The sequence below is a fragment of the Temnothorax longispinosus genome, chromosome 4 (assembly GCF_030848805.1).
Source record: "Temnothorax longispinosus isolate EJ_2023e chromosome 4, Tlon_JGU_v1, whole genome shotgun sequence".
NCBI lineage: Eukaryota > Metazoa > Arthropoda > Insecta > Hymenoptera > Formicidae > Temnothorax > Temnothorax longispinosus.
Window position 1 is genome coordinate 13,604,918 of NC_092361.1, and position 26,085 is coordinate 13,631,002.

General features: G+C 40.4%; 2 protein-coding genes across 5 annotated transcripts in view; one reads left to right on the forward strand and one right to left on the reverse strand.

Moving 5' to 3' along the window:
- Nucleotides 1-22,857, reverse strand: part of LOC139812310 (uncharacterized) — a 162,716-nt gene extending 139,859 nt beyond the window's left edge. Inside the window, exon 1 of one of the 2 annotated variants that reach the window (XR_011731848.1) lies at nucleotides 22,457-22,857. Coding sequence is in view for 1 of the 2 variants with exons in the window: in XM_071777026.1 (XP_071633127.1) it covers nucleotides 22,457-22,529 (73 nt within the window). In the remaining variant the exon portion in view is untranslated. The remainder of the gene's footprint in view (nucleotides 1-22,456) is intronic. The other variant, XM_071777026.1, reaches the window with a different exon arrangement.
- The window catches only part of Sfl (N-deacetylase and N-sulfotransferase sfl), a 271,277-nt gene that overhangs the window by 137,719 nt on the left and 107,473 nt on the right, over nucleotides 1-26,085 (forward strand). The window contains exon 1 of one of the 3 annotated variants that reach the window (XM_071777020.1): nucleotides 22,982-23,713. The exons of the other annotated variants lie outside the window; for them this stretch is intronic. The gene's annotated coding sequence lies outside the window, so the exon portion shown is untranslated. Of the gene's footprint in view, nucleotides 1-22,981; nucleotides 23,714-26,085 lie in introns of those variants that run through there. 3 annotated transcript variants of the gene reach the window in all.

A 26,085-nucleotide genomic window follows, 5' to 3' on the forward strand; every position in this document is an offset into this window, starting at 1 on the left:
CGTGTTTTGATTCGAACCGCGCGCACACATTGAGAGATCCAAGGTTTTAGCGTCGAGCCCTCGACAAGATATTCCGTACTAAAGGATGAAACTCTAACTCGTACTCGTGCGAAGTCTGGACTACTTTGATATCGGTGGAACGTCATACTTTCGGTATGCGCGCTTGCAGCATGCAGCTGCACACCACACGCGAGAGCGCGATTCAGTCTCCGAGCACGTATCGGTGTCGCGCTTGTCTACGGCGTATGTATGCACAACCGATGCATCGCACATTCGCCCTTTCCTTCCGGGTCCCTCCGGGTTCCTCGTAAGTGTTCCGGAATACGCTCTCGCGGCCTTTTGCCACCTCCACTCCTTTATCTTCCCTTGCTTCTCTCTTTTTTGCACGAATTTCGTCCAAACATCGTTCGGAGCCAGTGAACAATATAATAGTGAAACTACCTATGTATTTGGTCCATCGAATAGATCGGGGTGTTGATGGTAGTGAGGGAACGCTCGTGGAGGCGAGAAGCATGTGACGTAGGTGTATGCGCGAACACAGTCCGGGTCGCTGGCGTGAATTAACTGGGTGCAGCTGCAGCTTGCACGCCCATCCGCCCCGTTTTAGCTCTCCTGGCGACAGAAGGAGCAAAGGAGAGAGAGAGAGAGGCTGTGAGTGATCAAGGACATGACGCGCTAAAAACGGGCGCGCGCCCCCAGCGGCGCGATATAATTCCTTCGTGCCGCAATGTGAGACTCGGTAATGAGTTGTTATTCGGTACGTAAGGCTTCACCGAGAGAGCGGCAGCTTAGCTCCTTTAACGACCACCATAAGTTCCCTCAGGACCGCGGCGAAGGATGGAGAGAAAATATTACCGCTGGTTATAACTTATTTAGCTCGTTATTTGCAGCAACACAAGATTTATAATGCCCAGTTACGCGTGAGATAAGCTATAAATATGTTTAAGGATATAACGAAACTCTTGTATTATGCTAATGAGTTGTGCTGGTGAAGGCGATTTTACTGAATAATGACAGTTTTTTAATTTTATAATCATATTTTAGATAATTAAATTCATTTCATTTACAATAAAAATTTGATATATTATACATAACAGACACATTGTATATCTGATAAAAATATTAATTATTAAAATGTAAAGGAGTGATATCATATTCTACAAAATAAAACATGTAAGATTTAAACTCTTAGATAATTAATTTTCAATTATTTTTACAAACCACTATGCAGGTTCTACTGCTACTTCAATTATTTTTACGAACTATCACTTTAATGCATTCGGTTAAAATGGCTCACCTATTTCTAAAAAGAGACGTAATATCAGTTAAAGTAAAATTAACCGACGTTGATATAAAACCGACCCTTATAATAGGACAGAAAATATTTTTCACTAAATGCGTGTAATTATATTCATTAGCGACAGTTATACTGATACAGCTTATTTATGCGACGCGATAAATAATGCCGCTATCTGCTACTTATTCAACTTACTGGAATCACGCACCTACAACGTATACAAAAATGCGGAGTTAAATTAAGGTAAAGCGTGACGTAATATCGCAAGATTATCGAATATAGCCGCGGTCGATGGTGGTTCGTTGCGAGGCGCATAATTGCACGTTTCGGCTGTAATGTTTGTAATTAGACGGTGTTATAAGGTGCAGAACGGACGGACAATTTGCGTCGGGTTGACCAGAAATTCGGCAAGTAAGTTATCGACTCGTAGATTATCGGGCTGACGTGCCCCGCATGCCGAGGAGTCCCCGACTTACCCCACTCGGGTTATTGGACATTCCTTATCGCTCTCACGTCCGTTGCAAATTCTGGAATCGCGCGGCTTAAAGCCGCCACTGATTGCCCGATTAATTTCATTATTTTGTTCAAATATTTTATATTTGCGCCAACAGGAAAGAAATAATTACTCTACGAGCAACTTGCGTTTTTGCAATATGTCGGACTCTCTGTCGGACAAAGACTGCAAAGAGCTTTCTCTACAAAAAAAGAATCCTAGCTGAAATATGTATATCATTGAGTAATTATAAAACGGTAAAACTATTACGATCTATATATGTTTTTAATTCGATTTGTCTATATATCTATAATTCTATGAGAAATAAGTTCTGCGTTTAAAGAAATATTAAAAATTTAAGAACGTATATATTCGCAAGTATGATCTAGATGGGGTACCAAAAGAAAACGGTAAAAAATGTAAATAATGTCTCCTTTGCAGGAGAGGAAAAAATAACGTGATTATTTAACATAGTATTATCAAAATAGATTCGGTATATGCGACTTGAAGCAACGCGCGAAAGAACGCGCCGCGCGAAATTCCACGCCTTATTCTCGAAAGGTTGTTAAATCTATCGAGACATCGATTCTCCTGGAGGGGTATAGGAGAGTTCTCGAACTCGTAGCACCGCGGGGAGTTCTAGAGAGCCTTTCGAAGTCTCAAGACGCACGTATCGTCCGAAACGCGACGGAGGAGCTTCGAAGCTTACGCCTTTTCTTGCCAACAGCAAGATTTTCCTTCCGAGCCAATGACACAAGGCCAATGCAATTTCGCCAAATTGTTTTCTGCTGCACAATTTCGCAGATCGTGCGAAAGACGAAGTAATATAGAAGCAACGATCTGTCAAAGAAAATCCTTTTAACATGGAAAACATACTCTTCCGTTATCAGACGCGTCGGAGAACGTTACGACTCTTCCCTCTAATACCACAGTATAAAAACAATAGATACACTTTCCCAAGTTGGTAAATAAACATGGCGACTTGTATTGTACAGCCACTAACATGGAAATTGTCATCTGACAATTAATTCGGTTAAAAATTAAGGTCAAAGTAGAATTTTCTCAACTATGTTCTAATTTTCCAAGAAGTTATTTAATTAAACTTTATATTAGAGCCTGTTTACTTTAAAATTTATCAAGAGACTTCAAAGAACAAAGAAAACATAATAAAAAAATAACCATTCTACAGCACAAGTAAAAATTTACTAATTCTTATGATATTAAGCTTGTCAACTACGTTAATTACGTATTATAAATTATACAATTAATTATTCATATGCATGTACATTACATAATTAACTTGTTAACCAATTATGCACGTAATTACATATTTAACTATAAGTACGCATGTCAACTACATGGTAACTGATAGTACGTATATAGTACAAGAAATTTAAGTTATTTTTAATTATTGTTTGTTTTTTTAACAAGTAAAATATTATCGAAATTACTATTCAAAATTGTATTTGTATTTGTAAATATAAATATATCGATTTATCGGTACGTAATTTATCGATTATTCGTCAATGTATTTCTGTTTCAATATAAATAAAATGTGTATTTTTTACTTACTTATATGTGTTGAAACATTTTTGCTTTGAATATTTAATTAATATAATATTTCTTATAATTTTATTTATAATAATAATATTAATTCAATTATATCATAGTATTTGATATAAAATAAAGTATATATGATAAAACTTTGTGTACATGTAGAAAATATATTCAAGCATTAACAAGACATTTGGCACATTTGTTATTTGGAAACAATTGTCAAGCAGTTTCTATTATTTACATAAAGCGCGCTCGCACAATCAACAACATGGTGGGTGATTGCCACAAAAGATCAAAGACACCAACACAAAGTGCAATTACTGTTCTTACTTATACTGTGCTAATACCGTTTACCGAATACGAGAGTCTAATTACCAAGAGAGGTCGGTACCGATGTTACGGATAAGCGATTATGAGCCGAGACAAAGAGATCGCGAAGTAGCTGCCGCACACAGGGGCAGCCTTTGTCCGCGCAGCCACCATTCAAAGGCATTCACACTTTGTCTATCATTCATCATCCCATTAGTGACCGTATCCCCATGCTGCCGAACAAACGAAAGGTGCAGATGAGTCATTTTATCAGGGAAGTAAAGTGCATTCGTCATTAGAAGAATCAATTTCCGAATCACACATTTCTCTGTAATAATATCGTATTTAACCATATTACATACATGATTTTGATATATTCTCTCTCAGATAAAACGCTTATGTAAAAAGACATCGACTTACTGATGATAATGATTTTTGGAAAATAATGAATAATATTAAGGAGAGATATTCATCTTTAATTAAAATAAATCGTGCAATTGTCCTGGTTTAAACACATATATCATGATTATTCATAAAGATAACTTCATCGAGCAGATGGTGCAACGCGTTTTAGCAGTGGCTGTTTAACAATTTAATTTCTTTGGAATCAGTCGAGTATTTGCTACGCGATTTAAAATCGGCGGAGCATCCGAGAGAAATTACGACGACGGAGCACGTCGCGACGAACTCGCACGTCCAACGTTTATACGTCGGTCCGTGTCCGGATTAATTTAATGAACCGCGATGTTTGCATGCATGCCTACGTGCATTTAATGCCGATTCCGATAGCTAAAAAGAGATAGAAATAAAAAAAACGCGGCAACGGACGGCTCGCCAATATATACGCGTGCGTGCATAAATATACACGTGCGCATACACACACACACACACACACACACACACACACACACACACACACACACACACACACACACACACACACACACACACACACATACATACGCGCAACCGTTCCAATACACGCCCATGGCTCTGTCGTGTGGCGATTATCAGATTTATAGTTTGCTCGCGGGCGGAATCGTTCGGGCGAGTAACGTTACATCGTGCGGGGGGTATTTAGACGTATAGCAGCACGAAACGCGACGGCGCGCGGCGCGGCGGCAAAATGAAATATTTGCCGATATCGAGTGCGCCCACGGATTTATAAAATATAAATATCTGTTCTCCTCTCAGGCGTACGTGAGCGAACGTACACTGATTGAATTAATCATTTCGCCAAATTGTCCGCAGATTAGTAAGCGCTTATCTGCCTTAGTAATGGACCGTAAATATCTGAAACTTACATGCATACTGAGTTGCAATTTTCAAATCATTTCTCATCATGTATAATGCTTTTAGGAGCTGGATATCGTTAACTAAATAACGAACGGTTCGACGAACATATCGATGAATTTTCCGAATGCAATTATTCTTCGCGACTATAAGTAACCGAAGAATATAATATTGATCGAAGTGTGCAGCGCGCGGGTTGTGCATAAGTCGTTTTCTCATTATTTCCGCGAGATTGTCGGTTGTTCCTTTACGTGACTACTGTACCCAGAAACAAAAAAGAGAAAAGACGAGACCTTCTTATGAGCAAACACAATTTGCCTCTTACAATCAATCTCGCGAGTCACCGGAAGGCTTGTTTTCCGGGAGATTGCATGCGACGAACAGCGATGAGTTTGCTTTTCGTAGAGACGGTGGATATCACAGTCGGAGTCAACCATTCTGCGAAATAAACACGAGCACCAGGTATGGGGAAGCCGCGGGAACAAAGAACGATTCCGACGGAAAAGAGGGAAATTACGGGGAAGAAAAAAGAGGGACGGCAGAGAAACGAGGACGAGCAAAAGTACGCTCATACATGCGGTCTGATTGCCTATTAACTTATCTAAATGTCTAAATGTAGCTTCATTGGCTAAAACAGGCGTTAACTTTATCGGAATTCATTTTAACGAACTGGAATGCGGCGCGCCGTTACTATTCAACCCACTTGCACAAGCTTGAGAATTGCACGAAAATTAGGCTGCGTTAATTTCAAGTTAGATTACGAAGCCGTGAAGCGAGGACCCTCCACAACGTGACGCACATTTCCTAGCCGAGAACTATGTTGATAGTAAATACTATTAGCCTGTTATTGTTATTGCCATTCTTGTTCGTTAATGCGATGAAGATTCTTTAACGTGAAAAAGAGAAATGTGCAATGCGGAATAAAATAAAAACAGAATAAAAATTCGATTTATCCGGTCTCCGAACTAAACTACGTATGTTTGTTCATGTTTTTTAAAAAATTGTTCTGCTCTACCGTTCTTATACATTTTTCGTACGTGATACGCCTGACACGTGTTATATTTTCATTTTCTCGGACATATTGCAGTTGTAACAATGTAAATATTTTCGTGCTGGAAACGTTTCGCCAAAGTCAACCTCCGTAAGCTAATTTCGCACAAGTCACGAGATTTCGTAGAAATTTACTAGATTAATTTAAGTATTATGTCGCAACGTCTGCGGCTCACAGGGAAAAGAAGGGCATTGTCCTTGCTAGGAGCAGCAAAGTTACTCCGGAAACAAAGAAACGGGCTAAGGAAAGAACAGAAACAGAACAAGAAAACTCCATTACGTTATGAAGCTGCCTTGTTTCATAGAACGATATGTCTGCCACGAAAGTCATATATATGCCTTGTTGCCGTACGCTAATTATTCACGCACGATTTTATTTTCATCAGCGAAAAATAATTGCAAAACCTATAAAAAAAAAACAGGCAACGTTTATGGGACTTATAAGCCGCGAGGCTTTTATTCGCCGGCTTTCGACCGATATGAAATCAATCTTGCAAATTGTAGAACGAACGTAGCACGCTATGGTTCATGATGAAGCTTGAAAATTGCATACTAAAATTAACGTGCTATTACGAAATGGTACTCGGCTCATGAGACTCGTGAAGCGTTACAAACTTGGTCTGCGCGAGCTCAATTACGCTGATGAATTACGCATACCCATCCTCCCGCGCGCGTACTCGAGAACGAATTCATCTTCGTCATACTCGTTGGCATACGTATTTACCGGATAAAGTGGCATTTTGCTAGGTAACGCCGCTCGAAAATTTCTATGCTCAATAAAATGAGAGGTATTGTATCCGTGTTGCGCGTCTCAATTATACTCACAAAACGCTGACTCGTCTTTTAGCGATCCAACAATGTCTCATCAAAGTAATAAACTAATTATTACTAGAGCCAAACTATCCTTATTTACAATGCAAACCTTTTCATATTTCTCCGATTTTAATTATATACGTTTCTGGGGCTGCTAACAATTTCGCGAATAACTCGGAAGCTTTGTATTATACGCTCTTGGCGCAAACTTTTCGTGCTACTTTTCCGCATTGGCCGCGCGTCGCTCTGAATAATTTAAGGACAAATGGCAATCCCGCGGAATATACTTCCACCAACCTCTCGATATTTTCTTATGGCTTTTACCGAGCCTAATTGAAGCTGACGAGATCCTGAACGCAAGAAATAAAGAGCGTCGGCGCTGAAGTCGCGAGGCGCGGAACTCATTGCGGAGCAACGGCTGCAGCGGTATAAAAAGCCTGATGAGAAATTCCGAAATGGAAACGATCGAGACTTTACTACGGAAGAGTCTCAAGAGTCGCCGGCCAAATAAAAGCAACGCGTGAGCGCACGAAGAAATATACGGAAAAGAATTTTAGCACCGCTGCCGTGCTGGCAATATCCGCTTTGACGCCGCGCCGGGGTGCCACGATGATCGTGTCCCGCATCGTTGTCGCGGGATACATCGAATTTCGCAACCGGAGGAAACTTCACGGAATTTCGTAATACGCCGCGTGAAAATTTCAACGCCGTGCGCTGCTCTCGCCGTAAAAAGCCAGGTGTGTCCAACTTTGCATTATGACTAAAACGGAAATTTTCATACTGTCGAGGAGCCAAAGTGCACGAACTCGGCATGTCGCGCGCGCTTGCCCCCGCTCTCTCCCTCTTCTCTCCTACCTACTTTTCCCCAGAGGCAAATGAAAACATATTAAGAACTTGTTTAGAAATTGCGTCGTAACGCACATGTGTATGCAACAATAAATATATTCTATAATAATTGCGAAACGAGAAAAGTAAGCTGCTACTTATTGTTAGAAGTACACTATCGTCAAGTTGTGAACCAGCAACTTTCTAACAGAAAATTTGTCATATACCAGTTACATTTCGCCGTAAAATAACTCCGTTATAATTACAAAACATTGCGTGCAAAAACAGAAACGGCACCACCGTATTTGTAAGTAAATAAAATCAAAAGTCCAAAATATACGCTACCGGCAGAAAACAGAACAAAAAATGCTCAAACGTCGTGTTAGCGCATAATACTTTCTGTTTCAGAGATTGTAATAAAATTTCTGACAAAGTGCGTGAGAAATCAATATGCAATGATGAATGTTAAAAACGTGCTGCGTAGAATATTTAATTATTAAAGTAGAATACACTAGTAGAGAAAGAACAAAAGAGAATGTTTTTCATGAAAATAACTTTTTACTCTTTGTTTCCTTTAAATAAAAATATTATGTTACGCAATTGTTTCCTTATCGAAAACTCAGTAAAAAAAAAACAGAAAACTTTGTCAGTTTTTCAGTTACAAATTGAGGAGTGGTATATAATACAGTTCGTAAAAACAATGTATGGAAAATATATTATGAAAACAGTAAGTTCTGGCAAGTCAATTAAATAATGACTCAGTTAGCTGATATTCATCATATTTTTAGCGTAATTCGATATTCTTTCACATAAATATAACGCAATCTGTACATGTTACTAATTAAATTATACAGAACATCTCAAAACCATTGCGCAATATTTTAATAATGTATTTCAGAAATAATCAAAGTGATCAAAGTTAAAATCTCCTGATTGAGACGTGCAATATCCTACAATTAGTGCAAAAAACTATGAACGATGAAAGATTTAAATCACTAATATATCAGTTATGTCAGGTATTTACCAATTAAACGCATTGCGGTAGTCGATTCAAAATCGATCCGTTCCATAAAAGCGACGGTGAATAATTGAAAAATTCAAACATGTCAATTAATAACTCACCTCTGAGCTCATGCTCCGCCATTGCCGGATGACTCCTAGGTCTTCTCCTCCTGCTCTTGGATTTATGTCTGTTAAGTTAGCACCCCCTCCACAAAAAATCGGAATAACACATATACAGAAATTAAGTGCTCTTTATGTGCTAATTATGTGCTCTATTCACGATTTTTGTGCTCGAGCGGTTTCGCGGGAAATCGCAATTGAAAGTGGGGGTGCTGGCTTAACATAAGCTAGCACCCCCACTCATTAAAATTACATATAAAATAAAAAACTCAATATGCTAGAATTATGTGCTTTTTATGTGCTTTCAAATGTCTCAAACGAAATTAGTCTATCTGTAATAGTTTAAAAGATATTCGCAAAAAAGATCTATATACTATACTGATATAAGAGTAAAGTATCATTTAAACTACAGAAAACAAAATAATTCTTGTTTTAAAATGTTTCTCGATTAATGTGTTCTCGAAATATGCACAATGAAATTTTCGTGCTCATCCCCTTCCACTGACCCAAACGTGAGCACCCCATACGTACAAGAGTAAAGTACCAGTTAAAATACAGATGGCGAATTGGTTTTAGTCTTAAAATGTTCCTTAATTTATGTGCTTTCAAAATATGTAGAAAAAAAGTTTTGTGCCTATTCCCTTCAGCCGACAAACCTTCTTAAAAGTGAACACCCCATACGTACAAGAGTAAAGTGCCAGTTAAAATATAGATAGCAAATTGGTTTTAGTCTTAAAATGTTCCTTCATTTATGTGCTTTCAAAATATGTAGAATTTTTGTGCTTATCCCTTTCAGCCGACAAACCTTCTTGAATGTGAGCACCCCATACGTACAAGAGTAAAGTACCAGTTAAAATATAGATAGCAAATTGGTTTTAGTCTTAAAATGTTCCTTAATTTATGTGCTTTCAAAATATGCACAATGAGATTTCCGTGCACTGATACTTTACTCTTGTAAGTATGGGGTGCTCACTTTCAAGGAGGTTTGTCGGCTGAAGGGGATAAGCACAAAACTTATATTCTACATATTTTAAAAGCACATAAATTAAGGAACATTTTAAGACTAAAACCAATTTGCTATCTATATTTTAACTGGTACTTTACTCTTGTACGTATGGGGTGCTCACGTTCGGGTCGGTGGAAGGGGATGAGCACAAAAATTCATTGTGCATATTTCGAGAACACATTAATCGAGAAACATTTTAAAACAAGAATTATTTCGTTTTCTGTATTTTAAATGATACTTTACTCTTATATCAGTAGTATATAGATCTTTTTTTGCGTATATCTTTTAAACTTTTACAGATAGACTAATTTCGTTTGAGGCATTTGAAAGCACATAAAAAGCACATAATTCTAGCATATTGAGTTTTTTTATTTTACATGTAATTTTAATAAGTAAGGATGCTAGCTTACGTTAAGCCAGCACCCCTACTTTCAATTGCAATTTCCCGCGAAACCGCTCAAGCACAAAAATCGTGAATAGAGCACATAATTAGCACATAAAGAGCACTTAATTTCTGTATATGTGTTATTCCGATTTTTTGTGGGAGGGGGTGCTAACTTAACAGACATCTTGGATTCTTTAGTCGTACTCGTACAAAACAATACTCACGTAAATATGAAGATTAATGACGATCGCATGCACTCGTAATAATGAAAACACAATGCTCACTTGATATTTTGCACGTCATTTTTAACTTCAATCGCACACGACATGTATTTTATTGCCTTTCGAAGGAAGAACAACAATCGGAGAAAGGACGCGTTGTGATCCTCTCACGCGTAATATTTCGTAAAGAAACTTGAATGAAATTACCGGTGTATGGACGCCGAATTTATGACGAGTCTCATCATGCAAATGATAACAAAGTGACTATGTTTACAAAGTACACCGTACTGTACGCCGCAAAGAAAACAAACGCCGAACGTGCCACCAATGTTTAACGCGCTAAAATAACGTATATCATATCGAATATTCTACTTTTTGTATATATAGTTAATTATATATATACTAATAAACAGCTTCCATTACGGCGTTATTTAAATCTCTCGATCCGGCAACTCGTATCCTATTTCGAAACGAAGATAAATGAATTATATTTAATTCGGTGAATTGAAATTGAATATCTCGCGACGCTAGATATATATTCGCGTCCAAATATTGCCGAGAAAATAATAACTATCTCCCGTAAATATCATATCACATAATTCCCTATCATTTCAATTTTAACTTCAATTCTTTTTAAATAAATAAGTTGCACGGTATATCTATCGCGACTAGTAGCCGTGTTGATACATCTACGAATTGTGAGAATTAATCAATTGCGCGTGTCAAGGATCGCTAGCTGTCCATAGAAAATGATCGCGTGTTCTCTCATAATACTTTTTGCGATGGTCTGGAAAGATAATAACGTGACACACACAGAACGCCTCGCGCCGCTACCTTTCTGCTCGAGACTCATCGGGCAAATAATAGTGATTTTGCAAAACGTTACTGTATGCTGAATATTTAATTTATAAAATACATAAATAAATATATTTGAAATATTTTGTTTCTTGCGCAGCAAATTAATTGCAACAAATGGATTTGCTAGCTACTATCATGTTAAATATATAATTTATTTAGCGAATAACATTTATCGTCATGATGGAAAAAGTACTCTTAAATAGATTAATTGATTATTACTTATATCTTTTTTCCAAATTTCTATCAAGAGAGATAAAATCGTGTAATTTTAATTATAATTAGAAATTGTAATTTTTTATGAAAATGAATAAAATTAAATTAGCGCACAAAATATGGTAATGTATTTAACCCTAGAGAGGTAATATGAATTTTTTCATACGTGAAAGGCCAAGCGGGGTATTAAATTACCCCAAACTTGTACCGCGTGTATATAATGTTTTTATTTGTTGTTAGAAAACTTTTTAATAGATAATTTTGTTTGTTCTTTAATAGGGTGTAACTACGATAGTAGTCATCAATTTGCGGTAGTAAAAAAAAACAGTAAAAAAATTTCGAAAAACAAAAAGAACCAAAAATTGGGCTGAAATGACTTTTTTTTATAAAAAATGCTGTAGTTTTTCATAAAATTCACCGATTTTAAAAAATCCAACGGATTTTGAAAGACGAATAGACAACCTTCAAGGGCATGTAAGCGACTTTTTCGTTTCTTAAAAAAAACATATTTCTTTGAACGTCTGAAGTAGAGGAAATGATGAAAAACTGTCGGATGGGAAAATCGCAAAAAATGAAAAGTAAAACAGATTCTGTCGATTATTATTTATTTGAAAAGTAGTCAAAAGTCATAAAAGTATATAGAAACAGTAAAATTAACTCCACAAAAACTTTACAAAGTTTTAATCAGTTGCTGTGCAAGAACAGCGAAAGTGAAATAATTGACCGAATCTTAAAGAATTATATATGAAACAGGGGTAGAATTTTCCGGGGAGTGCTATAAATTGTATAAATTTTCGTTACCGATTTTCACAAAAAATCTGAAATATATTTTACTGTGATAAAAGTCGAACATAAACGGTTAAGTAGGGGTACTACGTTACCCCAAACGATTTTCTTTTTCGGTCACAGCTGCTGCACGGATCTAACGCACTCGCTGAATGACGGAGGTCGACTGCCGGATGACTAAACTGAATTATGGTTAGGGTCTCAGTATGAAAACTAACCTTCCTAAGTCAGGGGCGTAATTTGAATTTCGCGTGGGGCAACGTATTACCCCACATTACCTTTCTAGGGTTAATTCTGATTTACTGTAATCATACAATTTAGTTTTTCTCGAAATATATAAATAATTTATAAAAAAGATAATAAATTATTTTTTATTTTTTGATCAAAACAGAGGTGCGTTTATTCTTCAAATTTAGATTTAGTAATTCTCTTTTTAAATCAAGAAATTAATCAATTATTTAAACCTTCATAAAAAGAAAATTAAGTAATTTGCGTGTAAGTAAATTAATTATTAGTAATCAAATTTGTTAATACTAATTAATTACAATTGTATGTACTTTATCTGTAAGACATTTCAAAAGACAAAATTAATTAAGAAATAAAAGTGAATAAATTGTGAAAGTCAATAACAAAGATATATCGATATGCATATCGATACACGGAGAAAATTTTATAGTAAATATTACTATGGTGTCGCACTAGCTGCGGACCATCGAGGAATTTCAAGTTAAAATACTATAATTATTGTTTTAAAAACGATTAAATAACGTAATTTTTACCATAAACATAGTAATTTAACTTAAAATTCTTCGATGGTCCGCAGCTAGTGCGACACCATAGTAATATTTACTATAAAATTTTCTCCGTGTAAGTGCAATTAATTTTGAAATGCGTAAATTTTATACTATTAATTAATTTTAATTACTTATGACTCGATAACTTTTTGATGTTAAATTTTTCGATTCTAATTAAACTCAAAAATACATTTATTGAAATAATTCTAATAAAGAATTCAAGTATTGTATGGTAATTGTGAACTTGTACTTGTGAACACTCATATAATATTTTATAAGAAAGACCAACACGATTTTTGCGATACATAAAAATATACGTGATTATTACAACTGCTATAATGAGAGACATTGAAACAATCGAAATAAATTAGATTTGAAATTGGATTGGTAAGTTGGAATATCCATAAACGACGAATAGGGCAATCGTTGAAAAACTTTTCAAATTAAGATAATATGTGTGCGCAGGCTAGAATATTGTACGATCTAACTTGGACCATCAATTTCCGTAATGTTAGACCTGCGTCGGACGTGCGTATTTCTATGGCCCTATTTCTTCAACGATAAAAAGTCTCCGGTTTCTAGCAACAATAATACGCTTAATAAAAGAAATCCGGTATATAAGCAGAAATCAGTTATTCCATATATCTAGAAATCCGGTATTTCTGGCATCCCCCGTTTACATTTTGCGAACGCCGCGCCGCCGGCGAGAGTTTGGGAGGGCAGAGCTATATCTATTTCTATGAAGTTCTGCACACTTGATTCTCGAGAAATTGGACACTCGTGGCATATCGACGAGAAAGAGAAAAGAGAGAGAGAGAGAAGGAGAAAAAGCACGGTCACAACGCGGCCAATTCAGTTCCGCCCCAGATCATCGTGACTTTCGTACGGACGCGCGTAGACCGACCTAATTTCGCACGCTCCGGGAAAACGACCGTCCATGGCCAATTCCTCGAACGACCGGCACTGCATCACAGACTACTGGTAATATCGCTTTCGATGGTGGAAACGTCGTTCGATTACCCTCGTCTTCGGCGAGAAACGACGCGGTACAAATCCTCCGCTGGGTGGTGTGAGGCGGAAATGGTTGTACGTGTGGCGGGGCTCGTGCGAACAGAGCATTCAGGTTTCAGAGCTGGGGAATCGCCTTAATGCCGCCGCGCCGCGGAAGCATCCACTGATACCCTATTAGCCCGATTTCTTATCCGAATCTTCGTTTCAAGCATCATTCGAGGGAAAACGTAGTGCATCACCTCTCGCGGTGCTTTTTTATGAAAATAAACGAGCTTATTCCGCAACGAAGGAAACAGGAACTGCTCGCGAATCTGATTCCCAGCTTCCGCTGTTTCCTCGCGCTGAATCTGAGTCGCCTGCAGTTACTGTGCACACTCTTTCGCCGATTCTCTAAAAGTCGCGATAAATGGCAGCGTTCTTTGTCATCCGTTTCTTATTTATATGTTCCCGACTTTGCGTTTAGAAATATCATTGTTTGTGAGAGACGAAATTTCGTCGTTTAATTATATTTTCAAATTACGATACGAAGAATAACAAGAAGAACTTAAATTTCTGCAATCGAAAAGTGCGTGTCCAAAAAATGAGATATTTATCTGTTGGTAAACCTCACACGTATATATTGTATAAATATAAAACAAATAAGAAGAGGTAAACGCAACTTTTCAACTTGCATCATTATTTTATAAAATTGTCAATCTTTTGCGAATATGCAAAATATTACCCCGTGATAGATCTCATTTGCCCTTGAGATAATAGTTTTTTAATAATAATTAAAATTTTTTTGCAACGATTATGGCAACAAATGCAACAGTCGCAGATCGTTGATGTTACTATAATTCGCGAGCTTCCGTTTCTCTTGGTTTCTCTTGGATTCTCTTGGATTCTCTAATAAATGTCGTTCTTGCTTGTCTCACTGATGATTGTCACGATAAGACATAGCTCGAGACATAGTATAAATTCAGCTCCGTTCCCTCGAATCTCTATCTCTTTGGTGTACCTTTAACCCTTCGTCTCTTTAGATTATTTACACGCACACCTCTGTTCTCGGAGGTCGGCGAGCAACACGGGCACCAGAAATACTACTTTCGGAACTTGGAGAACTTCTGACGGAAACCACCACGGGCGCAGTAGAGCGGAAATTTATGGATTTTGTTTGGTACCTTCGTTCCTGGCAGGGCTGCGTTTTGATTTACGATCGAACTACGGTACGATATCGGAGACACGACGACGCGCACATCGTCGAAGAACGAAGGGCAGAACGGATGCAGAGAGAGAGAGAGAGAGAGAGAGAGAGAAAAAGAGTGAGGGAGAAAAAAGGGTGGGGAAAAGGGACGAAGGTAAAGTCGGAGAAAGGTGGTTGGCGTGCAATCACTTTAGCTGTTTCACGTTTTGATCTGATCGTCTCCTCTCCTCTCTCTTTCTCTTCCTTTCTCTCTCTCCTTTTTCTATTCTCGAGATCACGCGCTGCAGCGCGTCAATTTTTCGTCACGCCTCGAAACCGATACACTACGGAGACGCGATGCGTCGCCGGCGTCTATCTGCCACTAGACGAGAGATCGAGAGTCTCGGAAAGAAGCGCGCGCGGAAAGGAGCTTACGGCACGCCCGGCGGGAGACCAATGTGACACGGTGATGCATGAGAAATCCGTTTTGTAATAGAAATCGTTACCGCGACGTATCGACGCAGTCGCTCGCGGGACTACCCGGAGCTACGTCTACGGATTACCGTCCTCCGGCGAGGAATCTCGCAGCTCAACCTAGAATTTGCAACCGGTGCATCGGCATACATAAGACGCATCGCGTTTTTTTGCGAGAGCTCCATAATCTTCCAATTTTTGCTATTTTCGCTAGAAAAAGGATTGACTTTCGTCTCACATGAAGATATCTTACATTTTATTTACGCATCATATCAAGCATTCTGTGCAAAAAAAAGTATTAATTTAACACAGTTAAGTCTATCGAATTTATTCAGATTGTTGCTCAAATAATTACTAAAGCATAATTAAACTTATTTTGAAAGTGACCAGGTCTTATTTTGTTGAAAATGTAGATGTCTATTAAATAAGATAAAAATTAAGCAAATCATAATATGGTACTTTCGCAATAATATACTTCTATCGAATTAATTTGCCGTTGCTTTTATTAAGTTCTAGCTATTCGTAAAAGTTCTGTCATCAATAGGTTATATACGTCTCGTCAACATAATTGGAAACAAACCAAACTTCGCGATATCTTGTCTTGTCATTGATCTTCGCTAATGCCAGAGAGACTTAATTAAATCGCACGCTAACTAACATAATCTGTCTCCGCTTCCCGATCACCGGATAGCGACGGCTGAATTGGGGAAGCTGCAGAAACGCCAGAACTGCCAGTTTAAGATAATTAGCTAATGTTACATTGCTAACGGACTCTCTAGTCCTGTCCGCGAACCGCGTGCAATATATATATATATATATATATAATGTATATGATGCGCACACACAGACTATACCGTACTCCATTTTCATCTCGCTGCAACCGACCAGTTAATTTTCAGACGAGGGCGCCGCGAGTCCGTTGATAAATCAGACGCAAGCGTGCACCTACGTGCAGGATATATAAACATCCGCATGCGACGGTGCTTAATCGATCGGCGCTTAATGACTACAATACGTTTCAGCCGGTGCGGGATAGCATAACCCGCTAGTCGTAAATTGAAGAACTAACGTTGTATGTTAGACCCGGTGCGTACCACTCTTCCTCCCGCAGCGAAAGATCCGGCAAACGATTATTAATGGCGCTGACGATGAAAACGAGCCGTTTCTCGGTGGACGAATCGCCGATAAATTTAGGGGAATGTAGGATTCGGTTCCAAACAAACAAGGGTTTGAAACTCCCTTAGCGCGAAGAAGTATTAAGTTGATCAGTAACGTTAATCTTAGATTGCATTATAACGTATATCGTGAGATATAATTCGAGCAGCCAGAGACTATAGTAACATTTTAATTCATATTAACATTGCCTTATAGTACTAACGATTGCATAAGCAGATAACGTCAAGCTTTCGCATATTCACGAATGTTCAACTAATATAAGCGAATATAGGCGAATATAAGCGAAAGCTATATTGCTAAAGCTATATTACGTAATAGTATATGAAACGTGACACATCTGCAGTACACATTTGATATTCCGGCGAAGCATCGTATTTGTATCCCTCCCCCATTTATTCTAGCGCGTAACTATCGATCGATATTACGAAGTGTTCATCCAGTATGAGACGCTTCACGGACCTTGCGTCACGTTAAAGGGCGCATTTAATTAGCACCTATAGTGTCCTTCGATGCGTCAAAGCTTACCGTGCCTGTGTTTGATCACACATTTGCGGTATCCACAACAGGTGTGAAACGTATCGATTAACGAGTTGATAGGAACGGATCATTGTCACCTTAATAAAGGCATCAACAATGTATATTTAACAGTCGGGAAACATTCAAATATAAAAACCACTAATTTCCGAAAAAAAAAGTTGTTTTATATAAGAATACGACAAGAACATAATATTAACGTTGGAGTACAGTCACGTAATATAAGAGCACAACGGTATCTCTGGCATTCTATTCCATTAAAATTGCAAATTTTACAAGAGTTACAATGTTATTAGAAAACATCCGCGACTCGAAGCAAAGCAGAGGGAAAATTGAATCGCTTGCGCGAGGAAGCTCAGCAAACGGAAAAGATGAGAACTCATCTGCGATGAAGCACGGCATGGCACTGCGGGGCGCTACGTCGACATTGCACATACCGTGTCTCTCGCGCGCGCCTTTCGCTTTCCGATAGATGCTCACAGAGTACCAGGCGCCATGGAATGTCAGCTCAAGAGAGACAAGACAAACAGAAGGACAAGGGAGTTGTCTACTGACAAAGCCGTCCAGACGCCGGTATACGGACCTATATATACACGACTCGATCGCGGACCGGTCTCTGGCACACCATCGGAATCTATCGGGGACAGAATTTCATCCTAGCTCTACGTGTCATTTCCACTTTTTACCGATTGCCAAGTACGATGTCACATCGCGCGCGCGCAACCGGAAAGCAAAAAAAAAACGTAAGAAATGACGAATGAACTTAGGAAGTTCTTTGCTGAACTCTTATGACGATAACTTTCGTGAGATAAATTCATTTTCATAATATCATCAGGATCTTAGGCTCTCTTCATTGTTGTTTATTGTAATAACTCGAAACGCTTACTTGGAATTTATTCTATTATTACAACTTAGTTTAATTTAGTTCAATTAATAAACAAGTCTGTTTGCAATGTAACGAAAGAAAACTCCTTAGATGTGTCCAATAATAAATTATGTGGAAGTATATGAAAAGAATTTAAAAATCTTATATTTAATTCTTAATAAATTCGTTACTTAAATTTTTATGCAGAAATCAGAGAGGAATATATACGTGGTAAGTTCCCTTTTCCACTATCGCGCCCGGAGAAACATGATTGTATATCTTGAAGAGCGAATAAAGAGGAATTTCATTTCCTCTCGCAAACTCCAAGAAAGGAAAAAGTGTAATACATACTTGCGTGTTTTCAGCAAACAATTTTCCTCGAGCAACTAAACAGTATTCAGTGGCATCGTAAACGTTAACAATTTCGACATGCTCTAAAAACGCAACGAATATCTTTGTGTAATCCATGCTCAGCTACGTTATTCATTCAAGATCATTAAAATGTTTCTGCAATCGACAAAAACGTTTCTTTAAAGTTAACCGTGTTTCACTTCTGATGGTAATACTAAAAATCATACTTTTATTATTTCGTATTTTTTACAAACAGAAATATATATTCAACTAAAACCAAAAGCAATACTGTTAAGTGTTCTCACTCAAGTTTCGCGAAACAATATGAGCTTATAAAGATGGAAAATGATATTCTTACCGAATAGTGTTCATATTAAGAGAGTTTGGCGTGCGCCATCAGGTAATGGGCCCCCAACTTACATAAAACGATTGAAACGCTGCCTTTTCTTTTAGTAAACGGAATTCGAAGAAACGAGGGGAGAGAGAGCAATTGGGAAAAACGATGTCTGCATCGTGATTTTAATTGGCCATGACGATAAACGTAGCACTCATCAGCAAAGTAGGTAATAACGATTAAAAGTCTAATCGGCTGAAAACTTGTTAACTTTCGCGAAACTGCCGGCATGGGATTCCATCTCACACCGAGCGTTAGCTCGCATAATAAAAGACCTCGGAAGCTGAAGAGAAAATCGAGAATATATTCTAAGGCAGGGAGAGATGAATTGAAATCAATCGACCGTAGATTGGCGTGGCGCGGCAGCGCACGGCAGTTTGTTAGAGAAAAACAAGAAAAAGTTAATTCCGAGGTTAATTCAGTATTCGATAATTGCAACTATAAACTTTAGTGATTATACGCAGTTGTACATACAGTAAATATGATTTTCTGCCTTTTTCGCAAGTACGAGACACAAGTGTTTTTTTTTCTATATTCAATGTAATATAAAGATATATTGAGAGTATATAGATATACGTTAGGAAAATATTTACACGTTGGAGGATCGCGTGAGAAGAACGATGAACTGTAATATCCAGGACGCCGTGCGAATCCTCTTTCTCTCCCAACATTTTTCCTTCGTATGAATTCAAGTATTACTATGATCTCTTACCGACGATTCGCGCCAGGCATCCTGATACTCCGAAATTCAAGAACATAATCCGAATCCCGGGAGCACAATTTGAGATCCGGCAACTCGTGTTCGCCGTAAAGCGCAAGAAAGAAGCTGATGGAGGAGGGGGAGAGGGGGAAAAGCGACGAAGTCTCTCGCGCCGGTATAAAATGCTCGCACTTAGCCATCTCGTGCCGGGCGTTTCTGCGATCCGAGAGAACTGGAGGAGAGTCTAGCGGGAGACGTATCGGATGCACGACGAGAGACGGCGCGAGAGCTCCAGGTTTTAGCGAACATCTGCCGGGTGAGCTGATTTCCAGCCGACGATAAGACCTCGAAATGCAAGCCCGAGCGCCCGAGACGCGGCTAGTGTAACCGTGCCAGAATTCATTAGTTAACCCCGCGGCTCAGCATTTTTGCAGACTCATTTCGCAGCGTGTAGCCCCGCACGTAGCCACGTATACACGGAATTGCGCCGTTGAAGAATTTGAGAAAATGCGGGAAGGGAAAGAAAGAGAGAGAGAGGAAGAGATTGCAACTATCGGCTTGAATACCAAAAAGAGCACCGTACTCCTCGGAGCACGGTGAAAGCACGCGGCTCGCTGCGAGGCGAGATATCGGCATAATATCGATGCGAAAGACGGCGACAATCGTTCGTAAACTTTAAATTGCCTCGTGTTGCATGAGATAACGTAAAGCCGAACGGATAAGCGCGTGACATACGAAATTACATCGCCTAGCAGTACAGATCGGCATTTTTGCTATACGCTCGAATTTGTATACCGGTCTGATTCGCCTTAAAAATACTGAGAAATACATTCGCGAATTTCTCTGTTGTGTTCGCCGCGCCTTGGAAAAAAAAATCATATCGAATTGTATCCCACAGGAACGTCACACAGTTGAAAGTCAATTGAATGGCGTTCGAATTGGGGGGATTTGGGAATCATATTCGACTGCTGTTCATCCATTTTCTCCGCTGAGAGCGCCCATTGATACATGTATTGTATATGTATAACTTATATAAAAATCGAGGAATACGTGCGCGCGGACTATTTTTTTTTTTTTAATTTCATTCCGGCAAACTTTACCTTCCGACGAACGATATACGCACAAAAATAGAGTAATCGAGCGAATTATAATTCCCCGAGCTAACAGAGGGTGTATATCGACGCGTGAGAATAATGGGCGTGGAGTTATCTCACACTTCCTATCTCCGAAACGGTTCGGTCAGTTGGAATAATGCATGAGTAAAACTCGCTCAAAATATAAGGCAGATATATCATATCAGAACTAATGCACCATTGAACCTGCGGGATGATTACATCGCTGATAAGGAAAATTTCATCAGACTTTGAATTGAAGGCATATCGTCGAAAAAGTTAAATCAACTTTGCGCTTCCGCGAGTTTACGTTATAGAGTTAATTATCAAATGTTTGGTGTCGAAGACGGAAGAGAAAGTTTATCTTTGAAATACATATAGATTGTTCGATAAATTTTAGATGCTTTATCGAGACAGTTTGCCAAGGTATCGGGGAAAAAATCGCGCCCAAGCTATTAATTCGCTAATTTCCACTGAAAAAGAAGTATCTCAAAATTCATCGACAAACGTATCGCTGAATTTACATCTTTATAAACCTTTAATCCTCATTACACTTTCACTATCCATCGATCCATATCTAACTAGTTGTATAAATGTGAATATATTTTTCCAAGAATAGTAAATTTTTTATTATAATTCTGTACGCTGTTAAATTCGTAATGTCAAATTATACTTAATTTAAGTTAATTTCAATTATTCAAATAAGTCGCCATTCCTATATTAAATCGTCTATAACTCGAAATTAGTCCGCTCCATTTCAGTATATCGTTAATTTAACAAAATCAATGAAGTTTAAAATAATAAGGTTTTATGTTAAAATATACCTAATAAATTTTGACACACACGGTTAAAAATAACAAAATGTTTAACTCAAAAGGTATTGATTTAAATTTCATCCTTAAATATTTAACAGTGTACAGGCAACTTGAAAAAATCCCCCAAAAATTCTGGATACGCATTTTGCGAGCCGTTACGCTATCGATAAAACTGTTACTGACGGAATCAATTCCCCTCTACGCTAATTAAACCGTCGCGCGAGTAAGTAGCGTGTCCACGTGCGTACACAGACGACCCGCATACCACATCACGCGCGCACGTAAGCTCGAGCTAAAGAGGCTCGCCGAGCCTCGAGAGTAAAGTTCGCGTATACGCGATAAGTTCACCTACGCGATTCTACATGACATATAATACGTGGAGCGCGCGAGAGGACAATCTCGGGCCCCGCGTCCGTCCGTCCGTCCAGAGACTCGCCCACGGCTCCCCTCGCATTTGCGACAGCCGCAATCGGCTCGCCGCGAGTGCAAGAGCGTAGTACATCAATATGAGGATCGCGAGAGAGAGGCGAGAGAGATGCGTTTGGGCGCGACCGCGTGCCGAGTCTCGCGTGCGGCGCATGCGCGCGCCGCGCGTTCCGCTTAATCGCGCCGTCTCGCTTCAACCGACGCGCAACGCATCACGCCGCGGTAAGTCTTCATCGCGCGACAACGAGGAGTCTTCAGCCTCTTCTCTCCGTTCCGACCAGCGGCGTCTCGCGCGTATAGCACCTCTCCGCTCTCGTGTATCTACGCTCTTTGTCGCGCCGCTGCTGGGCGCGCGTTCGTTATCCTTTTCCACGACGACGTTTCTCTCGCTCTCGCTCGCGCGCTTCCACTCACCTGCCGCCATCTTCGTCTGGTCAACCGCGCGCATCGCGGTTCTCTCCGTCGTAACACCGGCCGCGGTCTCCATCCCGCTAAGCTCGTCACCTGCTCTCGTTCTCGCACTCGCACTCGTCCTCGTCCCTCTCGCACTTCACTCTATCGCGCACTACCACTACCACCGTCGCGACCAACGGATCTCTCTCTCTTTCTCTCCGTCTCTTTCACTACCGCGCGCGTACCGTAGCGGTGGGGATCGGAGTATTCGGAGTTCGGAGTCACGGAAGTAGTCTCGAGTGGCGGGGGAAGCCGGGCGGGCAGCCGAGTGGGAGCGAACACAGCCGAAGGGAAGAGCGAAGAGCACGGTAGGGGAACGGAGCGGTGGGGGGAAAGGGTCGCCGCGGCGGCCGACGCAGCGGCAAGAGAGAGAGAGAAAGAGAGAGAAAGCGAGAGAGGGGCGGACGACCCCTCTAGCCGGGCGATGCCACTCAACTGAATCCCCGCTCCGTTCTCGCGGCAGTCTGACGCCGGTCGCGCAGTCAGCATGGCTGGATTTTCGCGCAGTTTTTCGCCGGTCCTCCCGTGCTGAGGGCTCCGGACGGACCAGTATTCGAGCAACGTCGCACTTCGCTCGCCGTCGTCACGCGCGGCGTCGGTCTCTCGTCGCGTTAACGTCGTCACGTTCCGCCTTTCCGTCGCGAGGCGCGAGGTAGCCTGGTGCCGTCCGACACGCCAGTTTTGACCGGGAACCGAGAAGCCCCGAGAAAGGACGCCAGATGCTTGAACCTAACCTCCAAGCGCGAAGAAGACTGCCCCGAGGGAGCACGCTCGCAGCCGCGACGACTCGCGTCCAACGTGGCTAACTTCACGCGGGATCCGCGATCTCTTGCGATCGATTTCCGTGTGCGCGAGGCACGAGCGAGAGACGTCGTGGACAGAGAGAGAGAGAGAGAGAGAGAGAGAGAGAGAACAAGACGCCGACGAGCGGCTGAGTTTCCGTGAGTTGCGTTCTTCATCGTCGGAACTCTCCGGGAGGCATCTCCGTCTCCGGCTGTACCGTGTGGTGATCGACGGCGAGAGAGGCGAGGGAGAGACGCGGTACGCGGTAAATGACAGTGCAGTGAGAGAAGGGACGGAAAGAAAGGCTCCGCTTCGAGGCGGGCAGTAAATTTTGACCTCGAGAGGAGAAGAAAGAAGAGATCCCCCCGGTCTCAGGATTCCCTGCATCTCGTGTGCGCGGGGACTCGGCCGAATTCGACGAAACTTTCCCGAACGGTGAGTCTTTACGATTTTTTTTTGTCGAAACGCGCGCGCCTTCGAAGATTCGACGTGACAGTTCCGGCAGGCCGATGCATTCTCGTTTTGTTTACTAGCCGGACATTTAAACGCGCGTCGTTCAATCGAGCGTGACGATACGACGCGCCGCATAAATAATGACCCACGACGACGCCGAATCGTAAACAAACCGCCGTACTTTTCAAACACGTGACGACGGACTTGGCGTAGCCAAGTGTGCGTGATTGCAGATACGATTATTATCCGGACCGGTGCCAGATGTCGATTATAGGAGGATAAACGAGGATAAATAAACCGGATAATTCGTTTAATTGCCGATAAATAATCAGCATTTTTTATCGCGCGCACCTGTAATCGTTAAAATTTTCTCAGCGTCTCATTTGAACGCCGTTTCGTATCGAACGAATAAAAAAACCCGTCACAAGATCGGTTACATTTAATATTAAACCCGCAACGATTCCATTGTCTGTTTTCCGCGAAGAAACGTAATCTCTCTTTTTCTCTCGTTCGACGCACGTGTGTCACCTATACGTCTTTTTAACGATAGATATAAATCGTGCTTTTTATCTCGGAGCACGAGAGGCGATAACTGAGATTCGCTTTATTTCTTTGGGCGCAAATCATCGTCGTTCATTTCCAGGAACGTTCGTTCTGTTCGGCCGAGACTTCGGCGTTGCCGCTTAATAAGAGAGTTTGAAAATCATCGCCGAACGAACACGACTTGCCGACACGTTTGTGTTGCGCGAGTCATAATCTCCGATGAACCCGAGACACGGGGTGGGGATCGCGAGGAGAGGCGACGCGTAGTCGCGAATCCGCATCATTAAGCCGCTGCTGGCTGTGCGAGATTCTTGGATAACGTCGACCACGTCATCGGATCGGGAGGAAGACGAATGCGTCGCGATAATGAGACCGTAAATTCCACAACTAGCTCGCGGCATTAAGCCGCGACCGTCGCGAACCGCGAATAGTCCGTCTTCATCACGATGAATTTAATTAACCGTGACTTGCGTAATTAAATATTCGGTCGCGCGCGCGAAAGACACGCGCTTCTCATCTCCTTACATATTCCCGACGAACGAGCGGGAATGGAAAATGAATTCCGCGATGTATATTTCACATATTTCGTACCCGATCTCGTTCCGCGGCTTATTTTTAGACGCGAGAGAAACTGAATAAAGCGCGGAAAGTGCAATGTATTGCTAATTATTCATTTGTCGCAACACTGCGCTTGAATTACCATCGGAGCGAATAATAGCAAATCGAGATTGGCAATGAGACGTCGAAATTAGTTCCAAATAAAAACGAATAACCAAATTTATTCTCTATTAACGATTTAAAATTACTTTTATATATAGGTATAACGAAAGAGGGAACGTGATATGATACTATAAAATTAGATTGATATTGAAGTAGCGGTAAAAAAAAAGTATACTCGCGTACGATATAGATCGTATTTTATGTGACACGGCGCATTCGCTGTAATTAGATGCCGATGCATCTGGCGAGGTGGGTTTTTATGCTTTCTCGTGATGGAGCGGACGGTTTACTAGCGACATATTATGTCCCTCTGCTTTCCTGGCCGAGTGGAAGCATCTTTTCCGCGCTGACATGCTCGCCTTTAAACGCCGCTCTTCTTTAATACGACGTCGTACGAACCCTCGTCAGGATCTACACCGCGGGGAGGTAGTAAAAATTCCACGTTTGTAGAGTACTTTTCAGTAAGAGGAACAGAGAAAAAGAGAGAGAGAGCAGGGTAGGCGAATAGGTTGAAAAAAGCTGAACAAGGAACGTCCGCTAACACATAGCAAGGGAGACTCTAAAGCACTGTTTTTAGCTACGCAAAATGCGAATTCAACCTGCAGCTTGTTTTCCTGTTTCTTTCGTTTAAGTCACACGTATCACGTTGCCTCTCTTTTATGTTTTAGCGACATTACGAAATAGGATTAAAAACTTACAATTCGTGGAGCAGCTGTTAGAATTTGTGCAAATCTAAACTTATATGTATTGAGTGCGATTAACTTGTTATTAACCCTAGTTAGCCACACTTATTTTCGAGTCCTTATTTCGCCACACTCCGGTTTGTAAGACCGCTCGACTTTGTTGCATTGTCACTTTCAGTCTAATTAATATTTTCAAGCTTGTAATGGTAATGTAGAAATAATTGGAAATGCAGAGTCTGAATAAGATTGTTTATGATATTATAATATCAAGGAAACTTCACTTGAGTTTAAACTGAACTTATATTATAAGGAAACTAGAAGATTGTGTTATTATGTGAAAACTAGAAAACCGAAAAACGTTCAGCGGTCCACTGGACCGAAGTGTGGCGGCGAGCTAGGGTTAAAAAC